Genomic DNA, 22803 nt, shown 5'->3' on the forward strand with positions numbered 1-22803 from the left:
TTTGAGGGGGCTCTTTTGGCATAACAGTAATGTCCATATTGCTGAGTTAGGGGGACTGAGTTCAAGCTCTATCGGCTCCAGAGGTGTATAATAACAGCTCCGAACAGATTGATTAGAAAATATGTCAAAAGCAAAATAAAAGTGGTTCATGAATTCCTTCCAAAGCCTGTGAACTTGCAATGACTTTCCAAAACTTTAACAACCTCTGAGCTGCATAGTTATACTGAATTACTAGTCCAGAGTGTTCTACCCCAGAAAGCTCGTATGGCGAATAATACTGGCATTAATCTTTATTCATACTCTTCTGTCCATGTGACAGACAAGTGAAACACTTGAAACATGTAGCCAAGGTTGCTGGAAATGGAGAGTTTGAATTATAAAGAGAGGCTGGAACCACAGCAGCGCAGGAGGTTGAGAGGTGACATGTAGAGGTTTATAAAGGAATGAGGGGTATAGATAAGGTGAATGGCAGATGTATTTTCCCTGCGGTGGGGGATTTCAAGACTAGGCAGCCTACTTTTAAAGTGAGAGGAGAATGATTTTAAAAAAGACATGTGGGGCAATTCTTTTACACAGACAGCAATTCATGTGTGAAATGAACTGCCAGAGGAAGTGGTGGATGCAGGTACAATTACAATGTTTTGAAGGCATCTAGATAAGTGCATGAATAAGAAATGTTTGGAGGGATATGGGCCAAGGGCAGGGAGGTGGGACTACGTTAGTTTGGGATTATGGTCAGTATGGAAAAAGTGAGGTCTGCTGATGCTGGAGATCAGAGCTGAAAATGTGTTGCTAGAAAAGCGCAGCAGGTCAGGCAGCATCCATGGAACAGGAAATTCGACGTTTCGGGCATCAGGATTCCTGATGAAGGGCTTATGCCCGAAACATCGAATTTCCTGTTCCTTGGATGCTGCCTGACCTGCTGCGCTTTTCCAGCAACACATTTTCACCTCGATTATGGTCAGTATGGACTAGTTGGACCGAAGAGTCACACAGCATGGAAACAGGCAGACTTTATGATTTGCAGGGAATGGGGGTAAACCAGGAGAAACCTTGTTGCCTTATTACATTTTATTTGCACAATTGGCTCTGAGCTTGTTCAAAGGCACCTGTGGCACGCTGCACCTGAATAGTTTGAAATGTGAAATAATTGGCCCAATCTCTTTGTAACCAACACTCTGTTGCATTTTCTTCCAAGTATGAGTTAAAGTTAAAATACAACGTTAAATGTATAACCTAATGGAACATAGCCAGTTAAATCAGCAGTGATTCGCCAGCTCCACTTGCATAATCAAGGCTGGCAGATCCTCTAATGCAAAACTGAGCACTTTGCAGGAACAAGCAAACAAACTGATTATCCTTGTATGTAATCATTGCAAGATATTCAGCTTTATGAGAAAGCACCTTAAGATACCCCAACCTCTTGAAAGGTACTATTTAACTAAAATCTCTTTTACGAAGTCAATGCCAGCACTAGCTTTTGTTTTGTGCCTGGGACAATGGTTGCAAGAGTACCACCACCCCACACAATCCTGCCTCCACGCCACCATCAGGGATAACGTAGACTGTCCCATCACACTCTCGCTTTGGGCTAAACTCTATCAGCTGCACATTACTGTTATGCACTCTGTCGTACGGCCACAGCTGATACTTCAGACTCTTCCCTTGCTTGGCCACCAGGTAAATCTCAACAACAGTGTCCTCAGAGTAATTAGCTCCAGACACATTCTCACGTTGATAAAACAGCCCAGGAATATCAGGATCTGCTTCATGCAAGTCTTCTGATAGTTCACACTTCAATCCCACCAATGCTCCTGTACAATGAACACAAGCGATACGTAAGCTGCTAAACAGCCACTAAGCATGAAGCAACCTGTTTGCATAAATGTTTTGTGTGTCCCCATCATTGTCAAAAAGTCCCAAAACCATATTTTGACACTTCTTGACCTAGATACAACCATCTATCAAACTGTAAACCAATCAAACAACAATTAAATGGATTAATGTTGGGGCCTGTATAGGTCACCTCTACACAAGAAGCTGATCATTGTTTTTAATGCAACAGGCTAGTTTTGCTAAGAAATCTTGCAACAGGATATGGTAAAATAGTGTCTATGTTACTTTACTATTAAAGCTTTACTATTACTATTATTTCTCTAGACCAGAGAAATTAGTTCAAATCTCACCACAGCAGCTTGAGAATTTGAATTAAATTTAGAAAACAAAAAAAAACCTGGGAATTAAAACCCTAATTTGGTTCATTAATTCCTTCCATAAACTACTGCTCTTATCAAGGGCTGATCCCATTCTAGAATTTTAACAATCTCTTAGCCGCACAGTTGTATCAAATTACTAGTCTAGAGTGTTCTGTCCCAGAAAGCCAGTTTGGTGAATGATAATGCTGATGTCAATCTTTGTTCTCTGTCTTAATTCTAGGGTGAAATACTACATGCATGTATCTCCTAACTCAACCCTGTAGACAAGTGAAACCCCAATTAATGCTTACCATCTGCTTACATTTAATACACGATTATCACAGAGCAACTGTGGATGGGCCATTAATGCCAAACTTGCCTGCTTACAATACCCACAACCAAAGAGTTATTTTAATTTTAAAACATTGATTAAAACTCCAGGAGATCTGCTAAAGATATTAAATATCTTAATACATCCCTCGGAGTTCAATACATGAACCTTCTATTTCAGCTTTAGTTAAAATTTCATTTAGTGTTCAGCTCTCACCTGAAATCACTGCCCAGTGAGCTTTATGCCCTCTGCACAGGCAGGGCTCATGGTTGAAGTCTTCATCGTACCTTCCTATAGTTAAGGATTTGCCCCAGTTAATTGTCAACCAGGTATAAGAGATTTTTTTTAAGATTATCTACAGTGTGGAAACAGGCCCTCCGACCCAACAAGTCGATACTGACCCTCTGAAGAGCAACCCACCTCCCTACATTCACCATGGGAAATTTAGCATAGGTAATTCACCTAAACTGCACATCTTTGGACTGTGGGAGGAAACCCAAGCAGACACAGGGAGAATGTGTAAACTCCATACAGACAGTTGCCCGAGGCAAGAATCGAACCTGGGTCCCTGGCGCTGTGAGACAGCAGTGCTAACCACTGAGCCACCGTGCCGCCCCTCTGACATGCTGCCAGGCTGGCTGAGGCCAACAGTGGCATATGAAGTGCTGCCTTGGGCAACTTAGCACAATTTAACTTTGCGTCTTATGGCATATCTGACTTTGCACAATTGAGTTTTCCTATTAAAGCATTAGGGGAGTTGACAAGTGTGGGACAGAATTATACAGGTCAGGACGGTTCTAGGATCCATCCCCAATCTGTTCTGTTCCAGCTCAAACACTTTTTTTTAAATGGCCTTGATGCCTGGGTGTAGGAGAAGAAATGAAAATGTGTTGCTGGAAATGTGCAGCAGGTCAGGCAGCATCCAAGGAACAGGAGAATCGATGTTTCGGGCATAAGCCCTTCTTCAGGAATCCTTGTAGAGGGAGGAAGAGAGCTTCTTCAAGGAAGGCATCCTTGCAAGAGGATTCCTTGTAGAGGGAGGAAGAGAGCTTCTTCAAGGAAGGCATCCTTTAAGAGGATTCTTTGTAGAGGGAGGAAGAGAGCTTCTTCAAGGAAAGCATCCTTCCAAGAGGATTCTTATGCCTGAAACGTCGATTCTCCTGTTCCTTGGATGCTGCCTGACCTGCTGCGCATTTCCAGCAACACATTTTCAGCTCTGATCTCCAGCATCTGCAGTCCTCACTTTCTCCTGTAGGAGAAGAAATGTCAATCAGGGTTCCTTTTATTGACCCTTGCCCACTGAACTCTAGGTTTAAAAAGGTTGGAATCAGCTAGGAGTCTTAGCTCTGATCACTATCAAATCACCCTTGGGTAAGGGACAGAGGGTATATCAGCCAGAGTTCCAGCTCCTGACCACTATCCAGTAATTCCTGTGTCGGAGGAAGAGTAAATCATGTAGAGTTCTAATGCCTGTTCACTGTCTAGCCTAGGAAAGTGCACAGCTGGAGGTCATAGGTAAGGCTGGGGCTAGAAACATCAAACATGCATAATACATGTAAAATGGATATTGGGTGGGATTTGGGAGAACAGCCAGTGCCTAGAACTATTTTCAGCCTATCAGCTTCCTTAGAAATGAATGCTTGGACCAGGAGCAGGTTTCTCTTGTCTAGGTAGCCCTGCAACCCTGCACATACATCTAACCAAAGGTCATTGATTTGCAGCCTGAGCCTGTACAGGAAGTGACTATCTTGAATATCAACGTAATTAATTGTTGTAAGGATACGGTACTAATACGGGATAACCAGCAAGGAGGTGCTGCATTATTCTGGCTTTATTAGTTCCCATTAAGCCATCATTGAGTAGTTCACCATGACAATGGAAAACTTCCTTGGCCAGTTTCACCATGTTCGCACCTGGAATCAGATGAACAAAAATAACATGGACAGGTATTTATTTATTGCACAACATTGCAAAACAATTTACAGACAATTAAATATTTTCAAAATTTAGTCCAGCTTGTAATACAGGAAACTTGGTAGCTAACTTGAATACAGCAAGGCCCACAGCATCAATACATGGTAGTTTGTTTCGGTGATAATGGCTGAGGAGTGAGCAATGTCCAGGATAATGGATAACACTCGCGATCTCTTCATGTTATTAATGCCTTGGAGGTTTTTTAACATCTGCCAGAGACAGTAGTCAGATTCGTTGCCATGAAGGCTCTCTCACAATGTAGCATTCCAGTCATTTTGCACAGATTTTGTGCTTAAAACTTGGAATAGAACTTGAACTCACATCCTTCTGACTCAAGCAGGGGTATTATCCATTGAGCCATGACTGACCCTAAAAGTGAGAGGACCGAAACAGGCTCCAGAGAAGGGAAGAGAACATAGACCAACAGGAGGCACAAAGTCAGCAGATATCTCACTATTGTACGTTACAGGATACCTGAAAACATCTCTCCTTGAACAGTGTAACCTCTGGCCTTCGCAGAGTCCACTATCTCATTCAGACCTTGCACTTTGCACGAATTCAGCAAATGTCCAGCCATCCACAGAGCCACCAGTCCACACCTGAAGCACAAGAAAATACAAGGAGCAGTGGTGATTGAGAAAGTGACCGCGGTTTACAGGCAGGAGAAAGGTCCACAGCACATGATTCAATCTCACGTGCAGGCATGAGATGAATGGGCTGTCAATCTGTTTTGGGAATTTGCTGAAGGTTGAATATTGGCTAGGACACAGGGGAAAGTGCCCACACTTGGCAGATTATGGGAGGCAGCATTTATAGGTGAGGGAAAAAAACAGGAAAACAGCCAGTGTTCTCTTGAAAGGTCATTGAACAGAAACATCAAATCTGTTCCACCAGAGGTGATGTCTGACATTGCCAACATCTTCTATTTGTGACAGTATGCACCGACGTAGAGAAACCAGAATGAGATACTCACTGTGGACCATCCTGGATCAGCGAGGGTATGTATTTATTAATAAGGAGCCATTTCAAATCTTTACTGAAACTGGAAAAATAAGAAAATCAGAAAAAATTCTCAGCCATTGGAGAAGAATCCATCACTTGGTAGCAGGCTTGGGTTCTGATATTAAACTGCACTAGTACATAAGCTGCACTGTTAACCAAAAGTAACACATAGAGGATGCATTGCTTTGTCTGTAATGGCACAGTAACTTGGCCTCACATCGTAAAGACGGTGTTATAACCAAGTTTGGAGGGATGGAACAATATCTCTTTAGTCCCGCTTCCCCACTGGTCATAATGAATGTTAAATTTAACCAGGGTGGTGATGTGGCAATTCAATAGGCTTTACATTGTATTTAGCTTAGTGTTAGAAACAATTCAGCCAGCTTCTTTAGTTAACAAGTAATGTCTGGTTCATTACAAATAAAACATTTTTGAAGACATAGATGTAAATATCAAATGTGATTAAGACAGATCCCGTGGATTTCTCAGCAACGACCTACCACTCCCCCCATGACGTTGGTCACTGAGTCTCATTAAAATTTCAAAAGCTGTTACGACTGTTCGCATTTGAAGAAATGGCTTTCAAAGTACATCAAAAGCTGGTCCATCATGCACTGCCTCAACAGCTGCTCATTTTCTGGTGGCTCACCGTCTGTCCGAGGGGTGACACTCCCCTGCATCCTGGAAACTGCATTCTAACATTGTCACAGGTGGCTATGTAGATAGCTAGTTTCATTAAGCTAGTGCTGCCTTGAATTTTTTTCCCTGAGCTCTAAAACTGGTCAATCGTACAAAGTATTACTTATGGATTTCCAATACCTTGTTTCTGACTGTACTGAAATATTAATGTCACATAAGCTCCTGGACTTCCCTGAAACCCAACCTCCAATATGTAGCTGTACCAACAATCTCCTAGAAGATTAGATTAGATTACTTACAGTGTGGAAACAGGCCCTTTGGCCCAACAAGCCCACACCAACCCACTGAAGCGCAACCCACCCATGCCCCTACATTTACCTCTTATCTAACACTACGGGCAATTTAGCGTGGCCAATTCACCTGACCTGCACATCTTTGGACTGTGGGAGGAAACCAGAGCACCCGGAGGAAACCCACGCAGACGCAGGGAGAATGTGCAAACTCCACACAGTCTGTCACCTGAGTCGGGGATTGAACCTGGGTCTCTGTGAGGCAGCAGTGCTAACCACTGTGCCACCGTGCCGCCCCCAAACGTCTTCCTGAGTTCTGACCACATTTGGGCCTGACTTCTCAGAGATGTTCTCAAGAAGCCATACTCCACTTGAAATGTTAATCATTTCTGTCTACAGATCATGGAAGCTCTACAGTGTGGAAGTAGGCCGTTCGGCCAATTGAGACCACACCAACCCTCCAAAGAGCATCCCACCCAGACCCTCCTCAATCTCTGTAACTCTGCATTTCCCATGGCTAAACCACCTGACCTACACATCTGGACATTATGGGCAATTTACCATGGCCAAACCACCTAAGTTGCACATCTCTGGACTGTAGGAGGTGACTGGAACCACATGGCGGAAACCCATGGAGACATGGTCAGAACATGCAAACTCCACACAGACCTGAGGCCAGAATTGAATCCGGGTCGCTGGTGCTGTGAGGCAGTACTGCTAACCACTGAGTCACTCATATGCTGCCAGAACTGCTGGCTTTCTCACAGCACTTTTTGTGTTTGTTTCGAATTTCCAGCATCTGCAGTATTTTGCTTTTATTTAAATAACCGTGACCAACTTGGCTCGTATTTTCTAGGATTACATACCTGTCGAGTCTGTTCTGGACCAGCATCTTAACCTCCTCCCGCTCTCCAGCTACTGGTAATCGGTTTTGAGCAAAAATCTGATATAATTTCTTTCCGGATGGTTTAGGAGAGGGCAGCAAGGATGGGAGGAGGGGAGGGGGGGGAGGAGGAGGAGGAGGAGGAGGAGGAGGAGAAGAGACTGACAAATATTTTGCACCATCAGATGTGTCACTAATGAGATTTTGCTCTGTTTTTTGTGCCATTTCAAGGTGAAGGAGGTTGGACATGACGGAACCTCGTTTCTGACAGTCCACTACTTAATTTTCAGCTTTGACTTGATAAATTGGAGCATCTGTTTTCACAAGTTGCCTTGTACATCAAGAGTCAGAGACACTCTTATGATATTTGCCTTGGGAAAAAAAAAATCGGTATCACTTAACATTCCAGAAAATATTAGTCTTACATATTTAATGGGGGAGTATGGTAGGGACAGAGGTGGGGTGAGTAGTGGAGGATTTGGGAAAGACACAGTTGGGAACAATGAAGATGTGTTGAGGGAAAACGTGGAGGATGGACACAGAATAATTGTGTGTAACAGTCAGCTATTTAATAAAATCTATGTAAGCTCCATCAGGAAATCACAGACCAGTTACTATTTGCTGTCAATAGTTTGTTTGAGCCCACAAATTCAAAATGACTGAGCATCAGAGAGAGAGCCAGCACAGATTTGTCAAGAGTTGGGTAGCAGGGAATGGTGCTAGTTGTGGCAAGGACTGAATTTGCAGGAAAAAAAAATGACATGGAAGAGAGTGTACAGAGTGTTTGGGGTCTGAGCCAGTTGAGGTAGGACCTGTATGGGATATGAGGTAGTTTGGTGATGAAGTAATTAGGGAATGGGATGGTTGAGTGGAGAAATAGTAGTTAGGGAAGAGGTTGATTAGGGTGGGATGAGAAAATGAGATGATTGAGGGATGGGGTAGTTTGCAGAGGTGTTAGGGATCGGGTGAGGTGATAGGGATGTTTGGGGTTGTATAACTGGGTAGAGTGGAGTGGTTGGAGTATTGTGATGAGATGGCGTAGTTGGGATAAGGTGAGGTTTTTGGTGTGGGATTGGTTTTGTGCAGTTTGGGGAGGAGGAAATTGATGGATGGGACAGTTGGGTAAGATGGTTTTTGGGGTGGGATTGGAGTTGGGTGGTTAGGAAGAGGTAGTGTTCAAAGTTTGGGAGAAGATTTGTAGCTTGGGTGTTTGGAGGTAGGGTGTTTGGAGATGAGGTAATTGAGAGATGGGGTAGTTGGGATCAAATAATTTTGGGGGACTGGAGTTTGGAAGAGGGGTGGCATTGTTGGGCTAGGTAGGGGGAGTTGGAGTGATTTGGGGTTGTAAGGGGTTGGGATGAGGTAATTGAAGAATGGGGTAGTTGGGGCGAGATGGATTTTGACAATTGGAGGTGCAGAGGGATTGGTTGGTAGTGATTTGGGGTACTTTTTGAAAGGATTGGGATGAGGTAATTGAGGAATGGAGTAGTGGGGTGGGGTGAGATAATTGGAGCGAGGGATTGGTATAAGGTAACCAAATAATGAGGTAGTTGGTGTGAGATGGTTTTTGGGGATTGGAGTTGGGGGAAGGGGGAATGGTTGATGTGGGTTCAGGTACTTTGGAGAAGAGTTGGGATGAGTTAATTGAAGAATGGGGTAGTCAGGGTGAGATGATAGGAGCGAGGGGTTGGGATAAGGTAACATAATAATGGGGTAGCTGGAGCAAGATGATTTTTGGCGATTGGAGTCAGGGAGAGGGTTGAGGTGGTTGGGCTGGGGGGTAGTTGGAATGAGTTGGGGTAGTTTGGGCAGGGGTTGGGATGAGTTAATTGAGCAATGGAGTAGTTCGGGTGACATGGTTTCTGGCAACTGGAGTGGGTTGTAGTAGTTTGGGGAGGGGTTGGGATAAGATAATTGAGGGACGGGGTAGTTGAGGTGAAATGTTTTTTGGGGATTGGAGTTGGGGAGAGGGTTGAGGTGGTTGGAGTGGGTAGGGGTAGTGTGGGTAAGGGTTGGGATGAGGTAATTGAGGGGTGGAGTAGTTGCAGTGAGATTTTTTTGGGATGGTGGTTGGGGTGAGAATATTGACAGGAGATAGGGAGAGGGTTGAGGTGATTTGGGGAGATGTTGGAGTGAGGTAGTTGAGGGATAGAATAGTTGGGGAGGGATTACGTGGGACAAGGGAATGGGTGGGGTATTTTCGGGGAGTAATTAGAGATGATGAGGAGGATGTTCTGGGGGAGGAGGATAGGAATCTCTGACCATCTGGAACATTCCATCCCTCAATTCCTCCTCTCGTGATTGGCCAGAATAGAACGGCCCACGTCTGATTGACACTTGTCCTGTCCAATCAGTTCGCTCCGAGCGGGTCCGTGCCGTTGAGTGGGTCCTTGGGGTTAGGGATTCAATGGTTCCCTGTCCCTCTCTGTCTACCTCCACCTACCCCATCCGGGTCCTGGGAGTCTCCCGCCTTCGCCTGATTGATGGAACTGCGGACCAATAGGCGAGGGCATCGCGCCACGGCTGGCCAATGGGACCTCGCCGCGGGGCGAGGGGCGTGACATCCGGCGGTGTGTGTGCGCGCGCTGCGATCGGTTAGAGCCCGCGACCATCAGCCGCCATCGTTCAGCCGTTGGGGCTAGTGGCAGCCCGCCTGACTGACCGAGCATTCCCGACCGCGGGGCCTCGCCTCGCGCCGCGACCCACCGCACCGCACGATCCGGTCCGTTCTTGAAAGCCACCATCTCACCAGGTTCGTACTGAGCAGCCTGGGGAGTAAGGGCGCTGAAAGTTCCGCCGACGGGCGGTAGCTTCCGGTTCACGGTCGGTGGAAGCAAAGAGAGGAGGGGCAAATGGAGGGGAGGGGGGAGAGAGGAGGGGCACGTGGGGAAGGGCATATGGAGGGGGCGTACGGAGGGGGTTGAGGGGGAGGGGCATGGAGTGGGTAGGGGGGATGCACACGGACGGGGGAGGGGCGCGGTCACGGTGAGGGGGAGGGGCGTGGGCGCACGGGGGTCACATGGGGGGAGGGGTATGGGCACATGGTGAGGGGCACACGGTGAGAGGCGTGGGCACATGGGGGCGGGGTGGGGGCATATGTGGGAGTGACATGTGAGGGGCACATGGGGGTGGGGTGGGGGCATATGTGGGAGTGACATGTGAGGGGCACATGGGGGTGGGGTGGGGGCATATGTGGGAGTGACATGTGAGGGGCACATGGGGGTGGGGTGGGGGCATATGTGGGAGTGACATGTGAGGGGCACACGGGGAGGGTGGGGCGCACTGGTGGTTAGGGATGCGGGGCGGGGTGCACTGAGGGTGGGAGAGGCACACGGAGGGGGTGAGGAGAGCAGAGGGACACGTTGGGGGAGAAGGGGCGGGGGATGGGACACAGGCACACGGAGGGGGGAAGAGGTGGGGAGTGGAACACCCACATGGAGGGGACGGGCACATGGATGGGGGAGAGGGTAGGGGTGCATGGTGGAGGGGAGGGGCACACGGAGGGGTGAGGAGAGGGGACCCCGGATGGGACGGACACAGGGAAGGGCACAGGCACACGGGTGCATGGAAGGGGGGAGAGGAGGGGGCACAGGCACATGGTGGGGGGAGTGTGGAGGGGGAGAGAGGAGGGCGTTAAAACAAAAAGGGGGGATAAATGGGCAAGGAGTGTGGGTTAACTCAAGTGGGTGGGTATCTAAGGATACAGGGTACGCCTTTGGAGACAGATGAGAAATTTCTTCACCCAGAGGTTGGTGATCCTGTAGAATTGTCTGTTATAGAAAACAATTGAGGCCAAAACATTGTATGGTGTAAAAAATGGGTTGAGTATAGCATTTTGGGGCTAAAGGGATCCAAAGATATGGGAGAAAAGCAGAGACTGGCTGTTGAGTTGGATGATCAGAGAGCTGAAAATGTGTCGCTGGAAAAGCGGAGCAGGTCAGGTAGCATCCAAGGAGCAGGATAATTGACGTTTCGGGCATGAGCCCTTCAGGAAGAGAGAGGGTGAGGAAAGAGCTGCCATTTTTCTTGGAGAGGGTGGGGGGAGGTGCTCCTCTTTATTGGAGGCAGAATGTGGGTGAAGAGATTGTGGAGTTATCTTTTCTAGGGAAGGAGGAAAAGGAAGGAGAATAAGCTCTCTTAGCTCGGGGATGTAGGAGGTGGTGTGCTTGAGTTGCCCTAGCTTTAGGGGAGTTTAGCAATATAGCCACATTGCTTATATTTCTACCATTTATAGGTGTCCCTTGTGCTGCAGTTCTTTGAAGCTGGGAGCAGTGTTAGCGAGGCATTGAGTAATCTTTTGTCGGCTCTGATTCTATATAGTAACCACATGACATGCTGAGCAGTATTTCCTTTAAGCCCCACGTGTGTGAGTACACTGATGTTCTGTGCACAGTGATTGGTGTTGGTATATTGATCGTGACATTGACTTAACAATTTTAGAAGTGCACAAGTTTTGGAGGCGCATGCAGCCATTAAAAAAATTAGGAAATGTGATGCTGAGCCACTTAAGGGTATTCAGTCAGAACTACTTAGTTGGTACACGAGTCTGTTGGTGGTGGACAGTTAACAGGTTAAATTTAACTGATCATCCTTGAAACAGGATCATAAAACGTTTCAGATTTATTGAATTTCACAGCTTGCCATAGTTGATTTTGAGTTCATGATCTCTGATTTGAGTTGAGCACTGTGACATTTCCCCTAATTAAATTAGTGACAACTATGAAACTGACTTTCATTCGTGTTCGTTTCTCTCCTCCTTTTTGAATTCTAGTTAGTCCAAGGGTAGAGCCATGTCTGTTCAAGAGGCCCGTCCAAACCACACTATATACATCAACAATCTGAATGAGAAGATCAAGAAAGATGGCAAGTATTCAGGAGTGGTTCTGGGTCAGCAATGTATTGGGGTGAGGCAATAAATGCTGGCCCAGTCAACAATGTGTATTTACCATAAATGAATTTTAACATCAATTCCTTATCCCTCACGTTTGTTTAGATTCTTGAAGTAGATTTCCATCAACTATCCCTGTGGTGGCAAATTCTGACAATTCACAACTTAAATTTTTTCCAACCCCTCTTTTTACTTATTAATAAGTAGCATACATGATCACTTGTTTTGGAGTGCTCAAGGATTGTATACAATGTCTTATTATAGAGTCCTGCCCGTCTGTGGCACAGAAACCGACCTTTTGGCCCAACTCTTCCATGCTGATCAAGTTTTCCAAACTAAACTAGTCCCATTTGCCCATATTCCCCTCAACCTTTCCTATTCATGTACCTGTCCTCTGGCAGTTCAATCCATGTACAAACTACCCTCTGTGGAAACAGTTGCCCCTCGGATCTCTTTTAAATCCAAATGTTGTACATTTTGTTGAATGTCTTTCAAATGATAAAGATTATAATGTTAAAAATGCCATCTCCCAAATGTTCCCTTCAGTTTCGTAGAGAAAAGAGCTCCAGTCTGTTCAGTCTTTCCTAAAGCAAACATATCAATTACAGCAGATAGGCCACTCAACTCTTCCAGTTTGTTCTACATTTCAGTAAGATCATAGGTGATCTGATTAGGCCATTCGGCCCATTGAGTCCACTCCGCCATTCAATCATGGCTGATGGGCATTTCAACTCCACTTACCAGCATTCTCCCCGTAGCCCTTAATTCCTTTCCTTGAAGACATTTAGCGTCCCGGCCTCCACTGCACTCTGCGGCAATGCATTCCACAGGCCCACCACTCTGGCTGAAGAAATGTCTCCGCATTTCTGTTCTGAATTTACCCCCTCTAATTTTAAGGCTGTGTCCGCTGTTCCTAGTCTCCTCACCTAACAGAAACAATTTCCTAGCATACACCCTTTCCAATGTATTATCTTCTAAGTTTCTATTAGATCTCCCCTTAATCTTCTAAACTCCAATGAATACAATCCCAGGATCCTCAGCTGTTCCTCGTATGTTAGACCTACCATTCCAGGGATCATCTGTGTGAATCTCTGCTGGACACGCTCCAGTGCCAGTATGTCCCTCCCGAGGTGTGGGGTCCAAAACTGGACACAGTACTCCAAATGGGGCCTAACCAGAGCTTTATAAAGTCTCAGTAGCACAACGGTGCTTTTTATATTCCAACCCGCTTGAGATAAATGACAACATTGCATTCGCTTTCTTAATTACAGACTCAATCTGCATGTTTACCTTTAGAGAATCCTCGACTAGCACTCCCAGATCCCTTTGTACTTTGGCTTTACGAATTTTCTCACCATTAAGAAAGGAGTCCATGCTTGTATTCTTTTTTCCAAAGTGCAAGACCTCACGTTTGCTCACATTGAATTCCATTAGCCATTTCCTGGATCATTCTCCCAAACTGTCTAGATCCTTCTGCAGCCTCCCCACTTCCTCAGTACTACCTGCCTGTCCACCTAACTTTGTATCATCGGCAAACTTCGCTAGAATGCCCCCAGTCCCTTCATCCAGATCATTAATATACAACGTGAACAGCTGCGGCTCCAATACTGAACTCTGCGGGACACCGCTTGTCACCGACTGCCATTCCGAAAAAGAGCCTTTTATCCCAACTCTCTGCCTTCTGTCAGATAGCCAATCTTCAATCCATCCAGTAGCTCACCTCGAACACCATGGGTCCTTACCTTGCTCAGCGGCCTCCCGTGTGGCACCTTATCAAAGGCCTTTTGGAAGTCTAGGTAGACCACATCCAACTTCCACTCCTATGTCTTATGGTCTTATGATAACTCCACTTTGCTTGCTCATAATATTCTGTCTCTAGATATGGTCTCCCCAATGCCTTGTATAACTGAAGTATAATCTCCTATGTTTTGTAATTATAAGTAAATCTTATTTGAATTCTCTGTGGTGTTCTTGTTATAAGTTGACTGGGCTGTGCACAGTATGACATCGTGAGTGTCCCACAGTACTTTCCTTCAAGCACATTTACTAAACGTTCATGAACTTGAATTGTGGTTTCAAGTTCATGTTCAGGTCTGGCTGCAATTATACTTGTGGCTAGGTTAAAACAGAAGTTGATTGTCTTATTTCTTTTTACTAGAGTTGAAGAAATCGCTATATGCCATATTTTCACAGTTTGGTCAGATTCTGGATATCCTTGTCTCCAGGAATTTGAAAATGCGAGGCCAGGCTTTTGTGATCTTCAAAGAAGTCAGCAGTGCTACAAATGCGCTGAGATCAATGCAGGGTTTTCCCTTCTATGACAAACCAATGGTGAGCACTATAGAGTTCTTTGTCCTACAGTCTGTACTATAAACATGACATTAGCGTTTGTGCTTCTTGACTGATCTGTGTTCCACTGCAGTTAGGTTATGACTGATCTGAGCATGATGAATTTGTAGACCAGAAATGGGCGATTTGGTCCTACAGTTCCAAGCTATATGTTGTGTTTCATGAGAGTCTACTGGTCAGGAAAAGAAAATTACTCTCCAGACAGGGCAGTTCTCATTTTGCTCATTTGTGTATCTATTCATTAGGGCAAATTTAGGAGTACCGAATCTCAAACCATCACAGCAAGATATGTTGTGGGCGAAAAGGATGATTAGTTGTCTTGTCCCTATAGTAAAAGTTGTTGTGTTATGCGTGAAATTTGGCTGCCTGGTACTTGTGTTGATGAATTCAAGATGGAAATCTTTGGCATTGGCTTTCTCTCTTCTGCAGTATTCAAATTCTGTACAGCTGGAAAACTCTCATCTGTTGTGTGAAGGATTTCTTTTTGGCTAAAAAGCAGCTTAAAAGTCTCTCTCTGCAACTGCAGAGGCCTGTCAAATCTAATGTGCTGTATATTAGTTTGTATGTTTTCTACGCGCTCTCATGGGGTAATCCTTGTGGAAATAACACATGAAGTTTCAGTGGTGTAACACAGTTTCCCCTTGTCCACAGCGGATTCAATATGCAAAGACTGATTCTGATATTATTGCCAAGATGAAGGGCACCTATGTGGAACGTGACCGGAAGAAGGAGAAGAGGAAAGTTAAGGCACCCGAGCCTTCTGGTAACAAGAAGGCTTCAGCACCCCCGACAGCTAACGCAGTTCCCCCTCCTGTCTCAGTATGTATGATTTGTCTCTGGACTGCTTTTGTAGAAGGAGAGGACTGCAGATGCTAGAGATGAAAGTCAAGAAGCATGGTGCTGGAAAAGCACAGCCAGTCAGGCAGCATCCAAGAAGCAGGAGAGTCGGCATTTTGAGCTTCTGCTCAAAACGTTGACTCTCCTGCTCCTTGGATGCTGCCTGACTGGCTGTGCTTTTTCAGCACCACGCTTTTTGACTGCTTTTGTAGAGAACTACATCTGTGTCCAAATTGAATGGAAATGAAGTAACCTTTCCTTAAGCAGGGAAGGGGAATAGCACATATTTGGTGAGTTCTGAGACCTTTATCTCAATCTGCAGTCCTTCCTACTAATCTAGAGGTGTTTTCATTTACTGTTGCGTTCAACTAACTAACCGAGGGCATCCAGGTCAGCTGGTATTTGGTGTCCTGTCTACTTCCTGTTCTCTCACTTTCCAAATGAATTTTACTTGAGCCACCTGATATGTTGAAAATTGGTTATGAGGAACATTTCCCTGCTAGATTTTTGGGCTTCACTTGTCTTTTTATGACAACATTCTATTTAATCTTTCCAATTAAATAAATCTGTCTTACTGTTAACTTTTTGTTAATTTTTTTGGGATCGGTTTTCCCATCTGTACAAGAGAAGCCAAAGTTAATCCAAACATTAGTTTGGCAGGTTTTCATTTGGCCCTGCTTTCCTTTTTTACTGTTGTGGTTCCTCCCATCCCCTGGGTCAGCTGGCGACAGAAATTTGTGGTTGGGAGAATGAAGGAGAGAAGTGGGGGATAGTTTCAGCGTTTTAAAAAGAATGCCTCTTAGCTCAGTCAGTGACTATCTTCAGTCCCATGGAATCCCTACTGTTTGACCCCAAACATTGTAAAACTCCACTTTTCACTCTACTTTCAGTCTTGCCTTTTAACTCCTTTGTTGTTGAGATTTGCATTAAAGACATTTTCAAGATTTAACCATCTTACTGAAACCTATCCCCTGAGGGGATTTGGTAGGTTTGATTCTGAAAAGCTGTTTCTCCTTGTGAACAGACTGGATCTAGGCAATATAGTTTACTTTTGTGTCTTGCTTAAGACAGCAAGGTGATGTTTGCTAAGATTTAATTCATTTTATTTTGACTTTAGTGAGAATTCTCTGCAACATGCTGACTATCAACAGACACAGCCTAAAACAATTGCAGTTGGTTCTTGACCATTGTGTCGAATTCATTGACTGGTTCCATAAAGCATTTATGTTTACTTGGTGTTTGTTTGTCCTAGGGCATGCCCATGATGAGCCAAGCCCCGCGGATGATGCCAATGCCAGGACAGCCTCACTACATGCCCCCACCAGGGATGATGCCACCACCTGGCATGGCCCCTGGACAGATGCCACCAGGTTCCATCCCTCCTGGCCAGATGATGGCTGGACAAATGCCACCACCAGCTCAGACAGTAAGTATTTGGTTGAGAGGGTAGGTGAAATGATGAGGTAACAACAATGACTGCAGATGCTGGAAACCAGATTCTGGATTAGTGGTGCTGGAAGAGCACAGCAGTTCAGGCAGCATCCGAGGAGCAGGAAAATCGATGTTTTGGGCAAAAGACCTTCATCAGGAATAAAGGCAGTGAGCCTGAAGCGTGGTGAAATGATGTTAGAATTGTTGTTGTACTCATCCCTCTAGTAATTGAAATCAACTGGATGAAAGCTTGCTAGCTTCCTCCTGAATACCCAAGAAAAGTGCTTGGTTCACGGGTACCCTTGTTGCCCAAGAAACTCTGTCCTCTATGGTATTTGTAATTGGTGAGTTAGGTGAAATGATTGGGCTGTTGTTTATTGTTGCTACTAGTATCTCTTAGCAATTCAGTGGCTAGCAGCTGCTGAACTGAATCAAGGTGTAGCTTTCAGAGCATAAGTTAGAAACATAGGGAGAGGAACTAGGCCATCTGTCCCTCAAGCCTGTTCCACCATTCAGTTAGATCATGGCTAATCCATCTCAATGTCAACTTCCTGCATTCTCCCCATATCCCTTGATGCTTTTAATATGTAGTGTATGAATCACTCTGTATTGGGTATAGAGAGAATTGCATATGGTGCCTTTCTCTGGGACCAAGTGATATGTATATGTGCTGCTGCTAATTGAGTGACACGAGGGGTTGGTAGGTATTTATGATGTGGCTATGTGATTATTGCAATGGGTTTTATGCCACACTCTTTAACTGCCATCTCTCTGGTTTCCAGGTGCCTGAGAATCCACCCAATCACATCCTTTTCTTAACCAACCTGCCTGAGGAGACCAATGAGCTGATGCTATCCATGCTTTTCAACCAGTAAGTATGGAAGAGTGGGAATCTTGACTCTTGGAATGGGGAGGGGGGGGGGTTGATACTGAGTAAAGATGCTGCTCGGGGCTGGAGTAAGTAACAATCATGTCAAGCAATAATCATCTCCCATAAAAGACAATCTAATCAACGCCACTTGACATTCGGTGGTATTCCATCACCGAATCCCTGGTTATCCACATCCTTATGGTTACCATTGACCAGAAACTCAACTGGACACAACATATAAACGTACTGCTGCAAGTGCGGGTCAAAATCTAGGAATCTTACTTCCTGACTCCCCAAAGCCTGTTGACCATGTTCAAGTTAGAAGTGTGAAGGAATACTCCTCACTTGCCCAGATGGATATAGCTCAAATGGCATTCGAAGCTTGATACGGTTGAGGACTGGACTTGAATAAAGCATTTAATAAATTTCAAAATGGTAGACTAGTGAAGTTAGATCCCATGGGATTCAGGGTGAGCCAGCCAATTGGGTACAAAATTGGCTTTACGGCAGGAGACAGAGGGTCGTGATGACAGGTTTTTTGAACTAGAGGCCTGTGACCAGCAGCGTTCCACAGTAATTGGTATTTGTATCCACTTTTACTTGTGATTTTTAAAAATTATTTGGATGAGAAATTTTTAGATAAATTTTTGGTTGAGTTTGGAGCGTGCTGTTTTAAGGATCTTCAGTGAATTTTGGCAGTGCATCGTGTAGATATTAGACACTGCTCCAAGTGACTGGCAGTGGTGGTGGGAGTGGATGCTTGTAGATGTGGTGCCTATCAAGTATTTAGATAAAATCTCAGGTGACCTTTCTCACTGTCCACTGTACCACTAACTTTGGTGTCATCAGCAAATATACTAACCAAGATTACAAAGTGATCTTGATCAGTTGGACCAACTGGCTGAAAAGTGGCAGATGGAGCTTAATTTTGATAAATGTGAGATGTTACATTTTAGTGAAACAAACAAAGGCAAGACTTTTACAAATAATGATAGGGCCCTAGGTAGTTGTGTAGAAGAGAGGCGTAGGGGTTTGGGTGCATAATTCTTTGAAATTTGAGTCACATGTAGACAGTGATTTAAGATTGTTTAGTATGCTTGACCTTCATTGCTCAGACCTTTTGAGTATAGGAGTTAGGGCATCATGTTGAGGGTTTAAAGGATGTTGGTGAGGCCTTTCCTGGTATGTTCAGTTCCAGTCATCCTGAACAGAAAAGATAATATTAAATTGGTGTGTATTTAGAAAAGATTTACCAGGATGTTGCTGAGATTGAAGGTTGAGTTATAAAAATGGGTTGGATAGGCTGGGATATTTTCACTGGAGCACAGGAGATTGAGGTCTGACCTTGGAGGTTTATAAAATAACGAGGGGCATGGGTAAAGTGAATAGCAAAGATCTTTTCCCAAATGTGGGGGAGTTCAAACTCTGGGCATATGTTTAAGGTGAGAGGAGAAAGATTTTAGAAGGATATAAAGTGCAACTTGTTTTGGTTTTGTGTGGAATGAACTGCCAGAGAAAAGTGGTGGATGTGGGTTCAGTTACATTGTTTAAAAGATATTTGGATAAGTTCATGAATAAGAAAGGTTTGGATCGATAAGGGCCAAACTCAGGCAGTTAGGACTAGGTTAGTTTGGGAACATGGTCAGCATGGACTAGTTAGACCAAAAGTCCCATTTCCATGTTGTATGACCCTATGGCAAAGCAGCCTGCTTGATTGGCACCATGATGACCAGCATCCACTCCCACCAGCATTGACAGTTAGTTGCAGCAGTGTCTAATATGTACATGATGCACTGCTGAAATTTGCTGCAGATCTTTAAAACAACACCATCCAAACCCACAACCACTTGCATCTGAAAGTTCAAGGGCAGCTGGTTTATTGGGATACCATCACCTGCAGGTTCCCCTTCAAGCCTCTCACCATCCCGGTTTGGCAACATATCACTGCCATTGTGTTAAAGCGTTCTTCTTGCACCCCCCCACCCACCTACCCCAAAACAATGGCGGTCTCTCTGCAGCAGTTCAAGGAGGCAGCTCCCACCACCTCAGAAGAATTGGGGTTACGCAATAAGTGTGAATAAATAATTTTATAGAATTATTTCAACTTTTTGTTCACCATACTGTGTGGCTTGGTTAGGGAGTATATTCTGAGAAGATCTCATTTCCTGAGTGAGCTGTGGATTTATCCCACTGCTATTGGTTTGTTGGGAAGGGTGATGAGTTTCACTAAACTCTCTGGCTTCTGGGAACAGTTGCATGTTCAAATCTGGAGAACAGGGTTAAAGGTCAACCTTCCAAAAACAGCGCAAACCTTTTTGGGTGGGGGCATTAATATATTGGTCAAGAACTATTCAGTCTCATGTGCAGTGTATAACCCTTTTTAAGTTCATGGGATGTGGCTGTCATTGACAAGAGTGCCATCTATTACCTGTCTCTAATTTACCTTGAAGGTGCTGAGCCACTTCCTTGAACTGCTGCAGTGCACATCATTGAGATACTTCACAATGATGTTAGGGAGGGAGTTCCAGTATTGTGCCAGTGGGGGAGCACCAATACAGTTTCAGATCGGGGTGGTATGTGGTTTGGGGGGCACATAAGGGAGTGCTGTTGCCACATATTACTGCATTTTGTTCTTCTAGATGGCAGAGGCCACTAGTTTGGAAGATGCTGTTGAAGGAACCTTAGTGAATTTAATACCTGTGACAAGCACTTATCACAAGTTGGTTGGGAAGGTACACTCTTTAAATTGTAAGTTTGCTCGCTGAGCTGGCAGGTTTGTTTTCCGACATTTCTTCACCATGCTAGCTAACATCAGTGAGCCTCCAGTATTGCTGGTGTTCTGTCTGTTTTAGGGCCTTAAGACCCTATACCAACAACCAGCAAAATGAATGTCATTTACAAAATACCCTGCAAGAACTGTAACAAACACTACAGCAGACATGCAGTCAGAAAACTAGCCACCAGGATACACACACCAACTAGCCACCAAACGTCATGACCCACTATCATTAATATCCTTACATTCAGACGAGGGAGAATACTGCTTTGACTGGGACGACACCCATCCTAGGACAGGCTAAACAGAGGTTTGCATGGGAATTCCTTGAGGCCTGGCATTCAAACTGGAACTCCCATCAATAAGCACATCAATTTGGACCCTATTTACCAACCTCCTGAGATAAGGAACCAGAAATGATATCACCCATTTTAAAATACTAAGACGCACCGATAGAAAGCAGACAGAACATCAGTGCTTCACCAGAAGCTCACTGATGTTACCTAGCATGGTGATGAAATGTCTGAGAACAAACCTGCCCGCTTGGTGAACAAACTTCCAACCTGAGCTACAAATCTCAAAAATCGCAGGTACACTCTGCTTCAAACCCCCAACCGTGTGCTGATCAGACTTTCTCTGTATTTCCTCAGATTTCCTGGATTTAAGGAAGTCCGTCTGGTACCTGGTCGTCATGACATTGCCTTTGTGGAATTTGATAATGAGGTCCAGGCTGGGGCAGCACGTGATGCGCTTCAGGGATTCAAGATCACACAGTCGAATGCAATGAAAATCTCCTTTGCAAAGAAATGAGGGGTCAGGATGATTGAACTGGTTATTTCTGGCTTTATTTTCAAAAGCTGTTTTTTTTTAAATTGTGGGTAACTGGCCTGTATTAAAGTTCTGATGCTTCAGGTAAGTGTTAAGTGAGCAGACTCGTTGGCTTTGCCCTGCCCATTAGATCACTGTTCATGCCCAGGTGATGGATTCTCCCCCTTTCCTATTCCTGGGTCCATCAAATTAAAATAATTCATTTGCCCTTTTTAATAATGTCTGAAAGCAATGTCTAACTAGAGGAGAATGAATTCTAAATCTCCACTTGTGTTATTACTTGGGATTTGGCTGGCCCTGTTTGGCTACATTTTTGCGTGAATGTGTCTGACAGGCTGAGGCAAGCAACAGTTTGGTTTAATCACACGGTGTAAGAAAGCTCTTCACCCAGAGTCTCCGTGACATTGCACCTGGAGCTTTCAAACTTTACTGAAACAACACAAATAAATTTTCTTAAATAACCGCTGAGTAGAATGTTTATTTATCACAACTACACTCAAATGTTACAGGACTGTGGAACCTGTTTGATTGCCCTTTTCAACTCTAGGATCTACTGAGGTGAACAAAATACATGGGAAAAGGCCATTTGACTTAGCTGAACTATGCTGTCTATACTCTCCTCAAGCCTTGTTGGAGGTAATAAATCTTATGTAAAACAAAATAGTCAGGAGACGAGACCTTGAGTAGTTAAGTAGATTTATCTAGGCCGTGGGGAATCACACCTTCGTTTGGAGAAGTCCAACGCAATTCCAAAGAAATACAGAATGGTACAAATTCCATAGAAAATACAAGCTCACTGCCCCTAATTACATACCCTTTGCCATAAAGGAATTTTTGCTGTAAGATTTCTAGCCAGCGTAGTGAGAATAATTCTGCTCTGATAAGACTGACTTTGCAGCTGCAAGATATATCTGTTCCACAGATGTCTTAGCTCTATCCCAGAGAATGATGCATTGTTTCTCTCTGTCCCTTTATTGGTAATTAAAGCCTAGCTAATTAGATTAGATTACTTAGTGCGGAAACAGGCCCTTCGGCCCAACAAGTCCACACCGACCCGCCGAAGCGCAACCCACCCATACCCCTACATTTACCCCTTACCTAACACTGGGCAATTTAGCATGGCCAATTCACCTGACCCGCACATCTTTGTGACAGTGGGAGGAAACTGGAGCACCCGGAGGAAACCCACACAGACATGGGGAGAACGTGCAAACTCCACACAGTCAGTCGCCTGAGTCGGGAATTGAACCCGGGTCTCAGGCGCTGTGAGGCAGCAGTGCTAACCACTGTGCCACCGTGCTGCCCAAAATCCTGGAGTATAACATTCAGTTTTGTAGGCAAAGAAACATAGGTCTGGAAGTTGTATGGGAACTTTATGACTGCCCCTAGGGTGTGTAATTATGGGCAGTGAGCTTGAATTTTCTATATAACTTGTAACATTCTGTATTTCTTTGGAATTGCATTAGACTTCTCCGAACGAAGGTGTGATTTCCCCATGGCCATGATGAA

General features: G+C 44.7%; 2 protein-coding genes across 3 annotated transcripts; one reads left to right on the forward strand and one right to left on the reverse strand.

Annotated features, from left to right (window-relative positions):
- Positions 1-941: 941 nt before the first annotated feature.
- actmap (actin maturation protease) lies at positions 942-10134 on the reverse strand. 2 transcript variants are annotated; one of them, XM_060856231.1, is made up of 7 exons: positions 10064-10134; positions 7298-7685; positions 5474-5542; positions 4975-5099; positions 4310-4439; positions 2743-2813; positions 942-1814 (listed from the first exon to the last, which is right to left on the reverse strand). In XM_060856231.1, the coding sequence occupies exons 2-7, from the start codon at positions 7561-7563 to the stop codon at positions 1474-1476; spliced, it is 1002 nt and encodes a 333-aa protein (XP_060712214.1). In that variant the 5' UTR covers positions 7564-7685; positions 10064-10134; the 3' UTR covers positions 942-1473. The 2 variants fall into 2 exon arrangements, with proteins under 2 accessions (XP_060712214.1, XP_060712213.1); XM_060856230.1 differs by lacking the exon at positions 10064-10134 and adding an exon at positions 9577-9723.
- Positions 9893-21755, forward strand: snrpa (small nuclear ribonucleoprotein polypeptide A). The gene is made up of 7 exons (XM_060856234.1): positions 9893-10066; positions 12086-12177; positions 14361-14533; positions 15203-15370; positions 16641-16814; positions 17602-17690; positions 21117-21755. Exons 2-7 carry the CDS (start codon positions 12105-12107, stop codon positions 21274-21276), a joined length of 837 nt encoding a protein of 278 aa, XP_060712217.1. The 5' UTR covers positions 9893-10066; positions 12086-12104; the 3' UTR covers positions 21277-21755.
- The last annotated feature ends 1048 nt before the right edge of the window (positions 21756-22803 follow it).

The sequence above is a fragment of the Hemiscyllium ocellatum genome, chromosome 47 (assembly GCF_020745735.1).
Source record: "Hemiscyllium ocellatum isolate sHemOce1 chromosome 47, sHemOce1.pat.X.cur, whole genome shotgun sequence".
Classification (NCBI taxonomy): Eukaryota; Metazoa; Chordata; class Chondrichthyes; order Orectolobiformes; family Hemiscylliidae; genus Hemiscyllium; species Hemiscyllium ocellatum.